This window comes from Molothrus ater, chromosome 2 (assembly GCF_012460135.2).
Source record: "Molothrus ater isolate BHLD 08-10-18 breed brown headed cowbird chromosome 2, BPBGC_Mater_1.1, whole genome shotgun sequence".
Classification (NCBI taxonomy): domain Eukaryota; kingdom Metazoa; phylum Chordata; class Aves; order Passeriformes; family Icteridae; genus Molothrus; species Molothrus ater.
The window spans coordinates 70,108,073-70,121,092 of NC_050479.2; the positions used below are offsets into that span (position 1 = coordinate 70,108,073).

The 13,020-nt window shown below is 37.1% G+C and overlaps 1 protein-coding gene across 1 annotated transcript in view; it reads left to right on the forward strand.

Moving 5' to 3' along the window:
• Positions 1–10,924, forward strand: part of USP12 (ubiquitin specific peptidase 12) — a 32,752-nt gene extending 21,828 nt beyond the window's left edge. The window contains exons 5-9 of the mRNA XM_036404145.2: positions 3,075–3,151; positions 3,332–3,415; positions 5,751–5,948; positions 7,699–7,777; positions 8,319–10,924. Coding sequence (XP_036260038.1) covers positions 3,075–3,151; positions 3,332–3,415; positions 5,751–5,948; positions 7,699–7,777; positions 8,319–8,420 — 540 coding nt within the window. The 3' untranslated portion in view covers positions 8,421–10,924. The remainder of the gene's footprint in view (positions 1–3,074; positions 3,152–3,331; positions 3,416–5,750; positions 5,949–7,698; positions 7,778–8,318) is intronic.
• Positions 10,925–13,020: the final 2,096 nt, after the last annotated feature.

Here is a 13,020-nt window from a genome sequence, read left to right on the forward strand (position 1 = left end):
AAGTATGGACAGTGGAGTATAAGGAACGTAGATGTGATTCTTTAATAAAGATTTGTGTTGTGAATCAAGTCAATTTATTAAATGAATATGTTACAAAAGGATTGTAAGTTGTTTTTACATGTTTTTAATGGAGTTTCTCTGTATAATGCTTTCGCCCTTCCTTGATAGAGGCAGAATCATGAAGTGAATGTAAATTTTAGGGCTAATTTATAGCAACTATCTAGAAGTTAATTGGTTTTATGGATTTCTCTCATAGCTTAAGGATGGATAACAGTAAACCAGAAAGTATTATAATTGGCTCCATTAAATTTCAAAGAGCTAAATGTGGCCAGTACTTCTACAGAGAAATATAGGAAATTGTCAAAACCACCATATCAGTCTCCAGATGATGGTCTTGCTTTTGGGTTCAAATGACTCTACAAGGCATAAAATTCTTTGGCTCAGGTTCTGCTTTGGACTGAGAGAAGGCAATAAGTAAAATCCCAGTGTTCTCTCTCATATGAGTCCTACAGAGCCTTTAGCTCTGCTCGATTTTCATTTCTCTCTTTTTTTTTTTTTTAACCAAGATAAGTCACACACTTGTTTCAGCTTCTTTTAAAACTGCTTTCTGTTTTAGCACATGTGGCAGTCTATAGCTGCAAGAGCTCTTTTGCCAGTGAGCAGATTCACATTGCCAGTGAAATCCCCAAGTGTAAGAAATAATGGATTCTGTGAGTTTCAGCCTTCTGAGCTTTGTGTTCTGTGCAGCTTTGGTCATCAGAGTACAGCTGAGCTGTGTGGGTGCAGATGATGTCCTTGACGTGGGAACAGCACACCATCCTCTTCAGCCAGAGCTCTGGAACATCCAGAGTCCTCACTATTACTCAGATGTTCCTGTTAGGGGCACTCAGACAGCTTTTTGAACACCTCAGGGCTCGATCCTGCAAGTGCTGAGGTTTTCTGATCATGCCCATCATTTTTTTCATTCTATAGATGATTGAAATACATAGCACTGCTGATTGTAATCTGAGAATTGTAGTGATGTGTATTTGAAACAGAACCTTTACAAAAAGTGTTCGGGGGAGACTTGTAAGACTCCAGAGTGGCTTTTATTTTTTTTTAATTAAAACTATGAGTTCATGTTAGAAAAATCTGTTCAAATACTAAGGCTCAAAGAATCTTAAAAATTAAGAATAGCAATTTATAAATCACCAACATAAATGGAAAAAATTCCACTTGGCTATTCTTGCAATGAAACCTTTAGTGGTTCCTCGTGGTCCTAAGTGCACAGTGGACTGTCTAACCTGAGTGAGGTGTTTTAAGGCCATATTATCACAGAGAATGGAAATTGTCCTTTTGCAAACTTCTGTTTTCAGTACCAATCTCTTTTTATCCAAGTAGAGCACATCCCTTCCCTCCTCTCCATTGCCCTTACAGCTTTTGTGTGGGATAAAGCTGCCTGTGAAATCTCTATTGTTTCATGTAATTTTCTTTGATTAGACCAAAAGAGGAAGAATTATCTAATTGCATGTCTGAATAACACTGATCACATGACTCCCTAATTCCAGCTGTCCTAGCTGAAGACTGCAGCAGCAGAGTATTTTCTAGAACTGATTTTTTTTTTTTCCTGAGCCATTCCTAATCCCCAGTTACAGTGATTTCCTCCAGAGTTCTTAGTATTATAAATGCAGGTCTGATAATTACAAGAGTGATTTGCAAGGGGATATTTTGAAGAATTGACCACACAACTAAACCTTAATACATCCCTGAATACAGGGAATGTGCAGCACACTGAAAGCCCAGGTGACTTTTTTTTCCCCCACTCTAAACATTCTGGAAGTTTTCCATATGTGTTCTGTGATCTCTCTAAAAGTATAAACATTATACTTGAGCGTCTGAATATTGCAGTAGAAATTATGTGTACTGATTAGTGGTGTTTTTTGACATGCACACTTACTCTTGGAAAGACTAGGGACAGAACAGTGGGAGCCCAGTTTTCTCACAGGTATTAACAGAAGCTTTCAACTTAATTTCCTGGGTGTTTGGACTTGCCTTGTGTTTTTAATGCTCAAATATGGTTGTCTTGACCATCTGCCTTTTTCTTTTTTTTCTCCATGTACGCTGCCCTTAGGAGCTGTGTGTTTCTCATCGCTTGATTATTAGAAAACAAATTTCCACTTCTTCTTTTTTTTCCCCCTTCTGAGCTGAAAAGGGAACATAAATGTCACATGTTTAAAAGACTCAACGTATATTATTTCCCTGTACCTATTTCACTTTTCCTGCATTCAGTCAAGAAACTGCAGCCAGGTATCTTTTCTAAAAGCATTTACTTCTGTATCTAGGCAGAGACCATTGTCATGAGTGACATTGAGAATATTTAGATACAGAGAGGACACACTAGCAGGCAAAATTTAAGGTTGCACATAACTGGTTTTTAAAACTTCAATAGCATAGTTGGTTTTCAGGGCAGCTATGGATCTTTACATCGTTTGTCAGGGTTTGTGGTGGAATTTATTTTCTGCTTCTAGAATGTTCTGTTTTACTTTCTTGTTGCTCTTACATTTTTGTGAGAATTGGCTGCTATTCTGCCGCTGTCAGACCAAGCTCCAAGCTCTCATTTGCCAAATTTACTGTCTGCTGCTCCTTTAAGAGTATGAGTCTAGTCTGGAAGAGGCTTCAAAATAATCATGCTGTTTATTGGGTACACTATGACATGCAAATACATAACTTTCAGTTCAAGGGAGTCAGAGAAGAGCAGAAGTGAGAGCTCTAAGCAGAAAAGTCACAGTGATTCTGTTATTTTGAAAAATCTGAGGTGTAGAAGAAACTTGGCATTAATATCATTCATCTGAAATCACAGCATAATGACAACTGGCATTACATACACCCAGAGACTCATGCACACTTCACCTTTCCTGAAAAAAAAAGAGAAAATACAGCAAATCTCTGAAATAGAAAGGCCGCTTGCCAATTTTTTTAAAAGGATATTATAGGGTAAAAGATGCATTCTGTCAATAGAAAGTGGTACTGAAAAACAGAGGTAAATTAGTATTATTTGTCTTAACTATGTTCTATTGGGTCTTCTTTTCATGCAGGTAAGCAGCAAGGATGAAGACTTCCTAGACCTTTCAGTTGACGTGGAGCAGAATACTTCAATCACTCACTGTTTAAGGTAGGCACAAAAATCCAAATTTTTGTGATTTGCCTTTACCTGTTACCCAGAAAGCAGGAAATAAGCTGCCAGTTCTATCTTATGTAGATTGAAGTGTATTAAGTTTTGTTGATATTGTACATTTATAAGGATATTTCATATTAAAAAATCAGTGTTTACAGCTTTGTCTTTTTTACTCAGGGGTTTCAGCAACACAGAAACTCTGTGCAGTGAATACAAGTATTACTGTGAAGAGTGTCGCAGTAAGCAAGAAGCACATAAAAGGTACAGCACAGTTGGGGAAGGAGACAATCAGTGAAAATACTCTGGTACTGCTTTTGTGTGTGTGTGTGTGTAAAGGCAGGAACACCCTTTTCCCCTTAGTTTTTCTACTGTTCTTCCACTTAAAAGTAACTTGCCTTCATTCCTCTTGCTAGAATTCAATGTGTCTCTTTCCACGAGTAGAGAGAATCCATGTAAAGGACTCCTTTGATCATTATTTATTTTACAAATGAGAAAATGAATAGTCTTAAGACCAAAGAAAAGTTAAAAAGCCAAGTCAAAACAAGCTCTCGGGGACTAATAAAAAATAATTGGCAATGATGAAGTCATTGATTGCATGTGACTTCTTAAACTCAGTTTTGTTTTGAAAATGAAATCATTTCTCCAGTTGCTGAAAGATTCAGTTTGATAGCACTTTTTGTAACTGTTGTTGTTGACTGAGTTTCTGATTTCTTGAATGTGTTTGATTAGTTGCGCTAAACTGCTTGACAGAGCTCCTGAAAATCATCAGAAGCTCTGTGGAAGCCTGAAAACCATGATGTTTGTTTAAGACCAATTCTTGTCTGCCTAATAATTCTAGTCTTGTTTACACCTTTGAAAAACCTGTCAATTTGTGTACTGTGTGGTTATTTATTATCTGATAAAGTATTTGGCTGAAGGAGTGGGAGCTCTGACATGCTTTACTGGTTATGCCACTGCTGCTGGTTATTTGGTTTACCATGGATTGCACACACAGCTTTTGCATATCTCATCTGCCAAGTCTGCCTTCACACATTGCCTCAGCTTACTAATTGGTGTCTGGTAGAGGTTGTGAATCCAGGCCTGGCCTGTTTTCTGTTGCCTGAGCTCTTTTTCTGTGTGGGAGGTAATGTGAGCCATGACCAATATAAATTGGGTTGGCATAAACCTGTACTGTAGGCACTTCCATGGCAAAACACAGCTTTGATTGCTTATGTTTTGGGTTTCACGTGGGGTGTAGGCTCAGTTTCACTGCAGTCATACTTTTCTTCCATCTCTATAAAACAGTTTTTATATCTGTGATGGGGACTACTCAGCTCTCAAAGATGGTGTAGCAAATTTCTTCACCACTGAAAGAGCACCAATTACCAAACACAGTTACATTGTAAGGAGAGGACTTAGTTTTGTAAAGAGAGCAGAAATTATAGCCATAATACAATAAAAATGTAACTCATCCTAAAAAATAGTTGCTCCTGTCATCTTTCTGCCCTGCTCCAGCTGTTTTCATTTCCTGGTTCCCTTGTGGGCAGGTGAGTTATCAAGGAATTTGTCCACAGTCCCCTATCTTTTGAAAATGGGCTGTCTTTTACAAATTTCCTGACATTCTGAAAGTGTGGCCTTAATAGACACGTCTGAAACCTGGGCTGTATTGCAGAGACTTTTGAGCTGACTTTTGGGGCTGAAAGTTTGAAAAGGCAGCACTGTGCTGGTCTAAGGCACTTGGCTGTGCCAAGAAGCAGAGAGCTCTGGTTTGGTTGTTCTATTAGCATGGGCAGATTCATTGCCCAAAGATTTGGAAATCTGTGATGCTGCCAGGCCAGCTATGGTTGGCTGAGGAGGATTTGTAGGCACTGATGTGAGACATCAATACCTCATGCTAGGGAAAGGGGCTATTGAGCCCTCAGTAGAACTAGGTCACTTTCTGGCGTTGACTGCTGTAAAACATTGCTGCAACATTTGTACCAAATTTTTGTGCCAGAGCTCAGCCTTATCTTGTTTGGATAGCAGGAGGTAGGTGCATAACAGTGGGCTATTTGTGTCCCTTGGAAATTTAAAAATGAATGGCTTGGAAATGAATGGCTAGGAAAACTTGGGAGTAATACTTATGTGACAAAGTGGTGTAACAAAGCTTATTTTAAAGAGCTTGTTTGACTTGGCTGGTTTACTAGGAAATTCAGCTGGAACAGGACCTCTGAACTAGCTGTTGCAATACCTGCACTGTACATCAAGTGGGATCTGGCTTTTGCTTTTGGAAAGCTATGGGTAAACTTAAAAATTGATAAACTTAAAAATTGAATTCTGTGCTATGTGATCTTTATGTGTAAATTATTATGTGAGCTCATCACAGCTGTTTTTATGTAGTACATCTTACTGTTTCAAATACATTTTCAGTTCTCTCTCTCTTCCAGTTAAAAATCTTCCTTTAGTTTAGCAACACAACATACTTTTAAACAGCTGATTGTTTTGGTTTCTTTTAATGCTTGCAAAGGTTTTTAAAGACTTCAGTAAACCAAATTTCTTGGTTGTTGATGCCTACTGAATGTTTAGGATAAATATTGGAAATACTGCTGGGTTTTTTTGGGTTTGTTCTTTTTTTCAGGATGAAAGTAAAAAAGCTGCCTATGATTTTAGCTCTCCATTTGAAGAGATTTAAGTACATGGATCAGCTGCATCGGTACACAAAACTCTCTTATAGAGTAGTTTTTCCTTTAGAGCTTCGTTTATTTAACACCTCAGGAGATGCCACCAATCCTGACAGAATGTATGACCTTGTTGCTGTGGTAGTTCATTGTGGAAGGTAATTACTCTGCTATAAACAAGGGATTTTTTTATAAACATAACTGTGCTTAAAAGAACAACACAAAGCCCCCAGTGTCATATAAATCAAATAAAAAGAAACTTTTTTAGGAAAAAAAGTGTTGCGGGGAAAAGCTATCAGTCCTGACAGAAATTATGGCCCTGTTGCTTTGAGAGATCATTGTGAAACATGGTGACTGTATTTCACATTACAGATCTTTATATGAACTTAACTGTGTTTTAAAAAAAACAACACAAACCACACATTATCATATAATAATATTTAAAAACAGTTTCTAAGGAAAACAGCTTTCTTAGGAAGGAAAGCATTATAGAAAGATTAATTTATAAAGCATTTCCTTTAGGGTGTGGTTTTTTCCTTAAGGCTTGAGCAACATTTTCTGAAATATATCCATATATTATGAGTTTTGTTGATTACTTTGTTTCACTGCTTTCAAAATAGGACTGTTAGATTTGTATTTGATTTTGCTATATTCAACAAATGTTCTTGTGGCTTCAAGGCTTAAAACCAGCTTGTTCTACAATCTGCTTATTGAGTGGATAAAAGCCTTAAGTTGAAAACTTGAAAATTAAGATTTGACATTTAGAATCACAGAATAATTTATATTGTAACGTCAAATACTAAAACTCAAAGCAGGGTAACCTTGACATTAGATTAGGTTGTACTGGTCACAGTTTCATAGCTAGGAATCCTAATTTTGCTTTCTATTTGGACAATTTGCTCCACTTATTCAGTCTTCTCACAATGACTAAAGAGTAGACTTAAGATAAATAGATCTCAAATTGGACGATTTTGGAAAAAAAGCCTTTGTGCCGTAGTTTTCTGGGACAGTCTTGTTCTGGATTATAGGGGAAAGTCTTTCTGGCCATTCTGACCATTTCTGCTTTCTTGGGGACTTTGCTATTCTCGGGGCCATGGGCAGGAAGGAGATGCCCATGCTGTTTTCATGGTGGTCTGGTGCACAGATATCTCCCTCAGGGATGGCACCTTCCCTCCCTGACCTGGGCACAAAAGCCATGGGAGTGCTGCTGGCCAGCTGTGGCAGTTCCAGAGCTGCTTCAACTCGGTTGTGCACTTTCAGTTGTAAGGTTCAGCTGTTTCAGAAATTGTGCTGTTTCCTTACTTGAAACCTGATGACAAATAATGCACTCCTAAAGTTCTGGTGGGTTGTTTTTTTCTGGCATAGTCGTGGAGAAATTTCTTGTCTGCCAAAACTGAAGAGGCTAAGCATTGTGACAGTTTTAATTTGGAGCCCTTCTCATTGCTGAGCTTCTTGAGACTCCTAAACTGCCCATTTAATTCAGTTTCTGTTTACAGTGGACCAGATAAAGAGACTGGAGATGAGCAGCAGCTCTACAGGCTTTTTCTTTCTGAAGATCAGAAATAGTTTGGGATCTGTTCTGTCTCTATGAAATATCAGAATGCTTTATTGCTTTCACTTCTCTGTCTCTGTTTAAGATTTCATTTATATTGTCAGTGCCTGTGCTGCTCATTCCTTATTTGAAATTGTAATACTTTATTTAGCATAATAAGTAAGACTGTATTGTGAGGATGATGTAAGTAGAGAGTAAAAAAAAAAAAGACAAGACACATCCAAACAGAAATTGTAGTGGTAGCCATTTTAATTATTGTTAAGTGCTGCTTTTCTACAAGAAAAATTATTAAAGGGAATGCATCTCCACATATATGTAAGTTATGGTTTATGTTCTTTCCCCATTTTATTTTACAGTGGCCCTAACAGAGGACATTATATTGCAATAGTGAAGAGTCATGATTTTTGGTTGCTTTTTGATGATGATATTGTTGAGGTAAGCCTAACCAGAGCACATGCATCTCTCTTGTGGATCTGATTATTTAAAGTAGAATGACTGGTGTGCTGATGAAAAGAGGCTTCAACCCCAGTCCAAATGGGCAATAATTGTGTGTGCAGAGCTGTGCCTTACTATTTGACTGTACAACGCTTTGAATTCCACTTAGGTTTTTAAAAAGAAACTCTTTTGTTCATGACCACTGTCTTTCACCATTGTTTAATGAACTGTTCTGTGGCAAGACAAATAATGATATAGATAAATTGGGTTTTAGTTTACGATACATAGGAACTTAATGCAATACTTACAGCAACATTTAAGAATTTATATATAAAACATACATAGCTGCTACCCTCTGTGCAGTTGATGGCTGAGGAAAAGCTGAAACATAACAAGTTGAAGAATTATTTGGATTTTATTGTGTTATGTAATTATGTGAAAGTTAATTTGGTTTTACAATAACTTTTAGAGTGGAACCTAATTTTATGTGTATATTATGCAAGACATTCCTACTTCAATTTTTTTGTGTTTTTACATCCAGAAAATTGATGCACAAGCTATTGAGGAATTCTACGGGTTGACATCAGACATCTCAAAGAACTCTGAGTCTGGTTACATCCTCTTCTATCAGTCCCGGGACTGAGGGGGAGCTGTAGTGAAGAGAGATTCTTGTGTCTCACATCTTCTCTGTCCTGGAGTGGAGCAAGCACTGAAGAGAAGGAAAGCAGGGAGCTCTAGGGGCAATAGCACAGTTTGCACACAACTAAGAAAAGAGTTTGGGGTTCTTAAAATGTTTATATCATTTTCATTTTATTTGCTCAGGTATCATGCTGACTACACATCTCCACTGCATCCCATAAAAGCAAAAAGAGAGATACCAGCCACTCTTGCAGGAGCTTTCCTTTGGGGAATGCCATCTCTGTGGTCCTAGTTCAAAGCCCATTGAAGCCTTCCATGGACTTCAGTGACCTTTGAATCAGGTTTGGTGCAGTTAGGAACATTAGAAATCTGTATTTTATACAGACTTTGTGTAGAAAAGGTAAAGGATTCCCTGTGAAGTTAGTTTCCTGTGCTTAGGTTTGAAAGAATGAGGTTTGGAAGGTTAACATGTAAGCAAGAAGTTATGTCTGGGCCCAACTCAATTGCCTTCTTGATGGAAGTGGTTTAACTGATGGTGTAAAGTGGTGTCAGGGAGGCAAGGATGCTTTGCTTCTCTGGAGAAGCTTACATTATTTATAATGTGTGATCGGGAACAATCAGTCAAGGTTATGGCTTTTCATCTCCGTATGGGGAAAGATTTGGTTTGTAATAGTTTATTTTTTATTTATAAATTATTGTAACTTAGGATCTTGTGTATTGTCCTTTATTCTAACAAGTATTGGAAATTTTATATATTCATTTGAATTTAAACTAATTATGTTTAAATATTAAAGGAGAGACAATAAAAATTACAAAGGCGATGCCTACAACATCTGAAAAATTTTTAACGCAGAAGAGAGATTTCCTTCTGGAGGAACTGGTATCTAACTCAGGTACTTTATTTAATAAAATCAGAATAGACTCTTCCCATTAATGGGTGAAAAAAGTGATGTAGAAGACTTAAATCACAAGAAAACGTTGGTGCAGTGGTGGTATACCAGTCTTTGTAGTTCTTTGATGATTTGTTGATGGTTCATACTCCAGGCAAATTAGAATGATTTGGATTGAAGTAAATAATTTTAAGAATATTATTTCCTCTCCTAAAAGCAGATCAACTTCTGTTAAACATTAAATTAAGTCTGAGTAATAAGAAGAAATAGGTTTGGAATTTCATGAGACTGAAGGTACCACATTCTTCTGAAAGTAATAATATTTAAGTCCTGTATAGTGGAAATTTTTGAAACTAAGTAGTTTACTTTGCTTTAGGCTTATGAAACAGCGTTAAGAATTAAATCTTGGCAAAACACCTGATCTGTAAGAAATGTGAACTATTTGACATTCTTCACTTAGGAGTACATTTTCTGACAGTAGCTGAATGTAATTTCTGGAAGGTCATTGGATGTGCATTCCAGATTATGGCAATCAGGTCTTGGATGCCCCTGTCACTCCCTTGTCAGCTAGTGATTTTTACATTACTGTAATTTTCTAAGGTTATTTTATTGATACTGTTACAACTTTTAAAAAGAATGTCTCCTGTCTGCTGCTATAACTGACTATTTACTTACCTGTATCTTTTAGCTCAGGAAATGACTTCACCTATTCACTCAGTTGAACAAATCTCTAACAGGGTCACTAAATAAATTGGGCTATTTAGCAACTGTCATACTATTAACAAATCGCTTTTGTAAGATGCAGAGTTTCTAACGCCTTGGTTTGGCTAGAATTCTTTTATAGAAGATTATGCATCATGATTAAACTACCAGCATTGTAAAGTAAAGGCTAAATATTCTGGGAGGTGCAGAAAAATATGATTGGATTTTTCTGAAAGGATTCAAATAATGTTAACATCTATTTTTGGCTTTCAATAGAAAAAGGTTTAAGGGGTAAATCAGTTGAATAATGGTGCATGTTAGAAGGATGAAGTCCTTTGCATACTAAAGGTACAGTATTGCAAAAGAACTGTCATATTACCTTTTGCTAATTTGTTTGGGTTTTTTTTCTTTTTTTTTCCTTATTTTTGTTTTTGTTTTTTTTTCTTTTATTTTAAAGTAGGTGAAAGCTGAGGCTAGTTGATAAATGTTTTATACTTTAACAAAATTAAAAACATTTTTGTTGTTTCACTGGTTTTACTCCTGCTATGTATTTTTATAAGATACTGACTTTTATTTTGTATAGGGGTTTTGAGATAGTATTCCAAATTATATATTTCGTTTTTCCTTTAGCGCAGCTGAAATAATTATAAGTTCTTCATTAAACTGATGTCAGAAACTGCAACTTAAAACAGAATTAAAAGACAGAAATACGAAATATAACTGATTGGTATGTAAAACATTATAGGATTTTTCTTGACTGTAATACAGTGAGGAGTGTGGGAAAGTTGTCAGTTGTTGTAAATGGTGGAATTTATTTGCTGTGTACCTATGTAAATGTCAATTGGGATTGCAGTCCCTTATTTTGTATATTGGAGCAAAAAACTTCTATTAAATAAAGTTATGTTCTCTAAAGATACATACTGTATCCTTTGTGGAGCCCAGATGGTCAGTCAGCTGCCTTTTGTACTTTATAATGTTTTCAAACAAAAAATCTATGTGGAACTTGCTGTATGAGGCCAACTGCCCTGAGCCCTGGGCAGAGAGGTGTGTTTAAATACACTGCATTAAGTATCTTAGTGTGTTGTGAGGGAAGTCATAGGGTGGTCGCTGTGTTTGGGGTGGTGTGCTTCTCTAGCAGTAGTTTTTGGTAAATCCCTGCTCTCTGAGCCAGAAGAGAAGGGAGTTTTAAATACTGTTCTTCCTGGACTTCTTCTCCCTTAAAAACAAATTTGTACCTTGCCACAAAGTACGTGTCCGAGTTACCCAAGGGATTACTTGGGTCGCCACCTTGTGGGAGGGAAAACAGAAGGAAATAAAAACTGGAGAATTTACATCATTGACGTGTGAGAGACTGACAAAGGACAGGAGTCCAGCTCACAAATACAAGCTGTAGCTGGTTACAGTATCCATGGATCATCTGGGATCTTTCTTCACTTGGAATCCACTCTTCTTCTGTAATGCAAGTAAATAAACATGAGGTTTCACAAACAGCTCAGACCCTGCCGTATTTGTAGTTGTGATGACTGTATCTGTAGCCTTCCATTGCCCAGAAATGTGACTTTTAGGTGTTGGGGTACATGTATGAATGGTTAAACTGAGGTGTGTTTTCAGAATTTAGGTGGCATTCAGGTTCTGGTAGCACATAGGGATTTGGGGCCACTTCAGATCCCCGCAGCACACTCTGTGCCATCTGCATAGGGCTGACAGATTAATGTAGGATCTACAGATTTGAATCCCTCTGGATTGAAGCTGGGTAGGACATCCTAACTTGTTCCCCGTGGAAAAGGATGGTGGTTGGGTGGTTTGTATCTGTGGGTTTGGTTTTTTGTTTTCATTTTGTTGTTAGTTTGGGGTTTTAAAAAGTTGTCTGAGAGCAGTTTCTTGAAATTGTATTCATAGATGAAACCACCTCTTTGGTTACCTTTGTCTCTAAAAGAAGAAAACGTTTCAGTGCATGTTAATTACCTGTGAGCTGCAGTATTACACTGACAGTACTTTTGTGACTTTTCTAAAAGTTTAAACAGTGCAGGTATTGATTGTTTGCTTCCAAAGAGTAGCTGTACTTTGTAAGTTTCCAGTTTTCCCCCACATTCCAGTTTCCCCCACTTTCCAGTTTTCCCCCACATTCATCTGAGTTGATCTGAAGTTTTTGTGTCTTGGAAATTCAGGGTTTTTTTTCCCCTCTTGACAATGCAATATGCGCTATTAATGGTTTTGGTCTTACAAGGCTTCAAAGTCCTCTAACCTCTCACAGCATAATGTGAGATGTATAATACATTAATTTCGTTACCTGTGAGCCTCCAAGAACTCAATTATTACTGAATTAATATTCTTCATAATCTGTATTCAAGGGTGGTTCACTTTGCAGCAGCTTTGCTACTGATTGATTGCTATAAATGAACTGTGCAATTCAACTACCATGCAAACAAACACAAGCTTCATAAATACAGAGATCCCTGAAATCCATTGTTTCCTGTTTTAATGATAGAGTGTGGTGAGGCAGTAATAAACTTTCTTTGGTATTTGTTAAAATATATTCTTTGGGGAACTTCTCTCCTTCTATAAGAATTTGTTGGATATATAAGGAAAATTTTAGATATCACCAGTTTTGAAATTAACAGAGTAATGTCTTTGGCTTTCTTAATAAAAGTACAGATGAATTCTATTCTTTCTCTCTAGTGGCTTGTGATTGCTGCCTGCATAAGAGATTGTAAGGGCTCAGAAGAGGGTAAGGTACTTTGTACTCGGGTCATTGTTATAGAATCCATGTTGGCATCATTAGGGAACTCTAATTACAGAAGGACCATCAGTCATGTCCTTGATCTGCATTCTGCAGGTTATATAATCCAGGAGAGAGAATGCACAGCAGGAATCCATCTGGAAGTAGAGAGACATAGCTTTACAATTATTTACTGACACAACACATATGAAAGCAGCATTCCCCCAAAAGACAAAATATTGTATTTAGTGCAGGTTTCTGGTGTTTGGAGAATTTAGGGGATGCTCAAAACA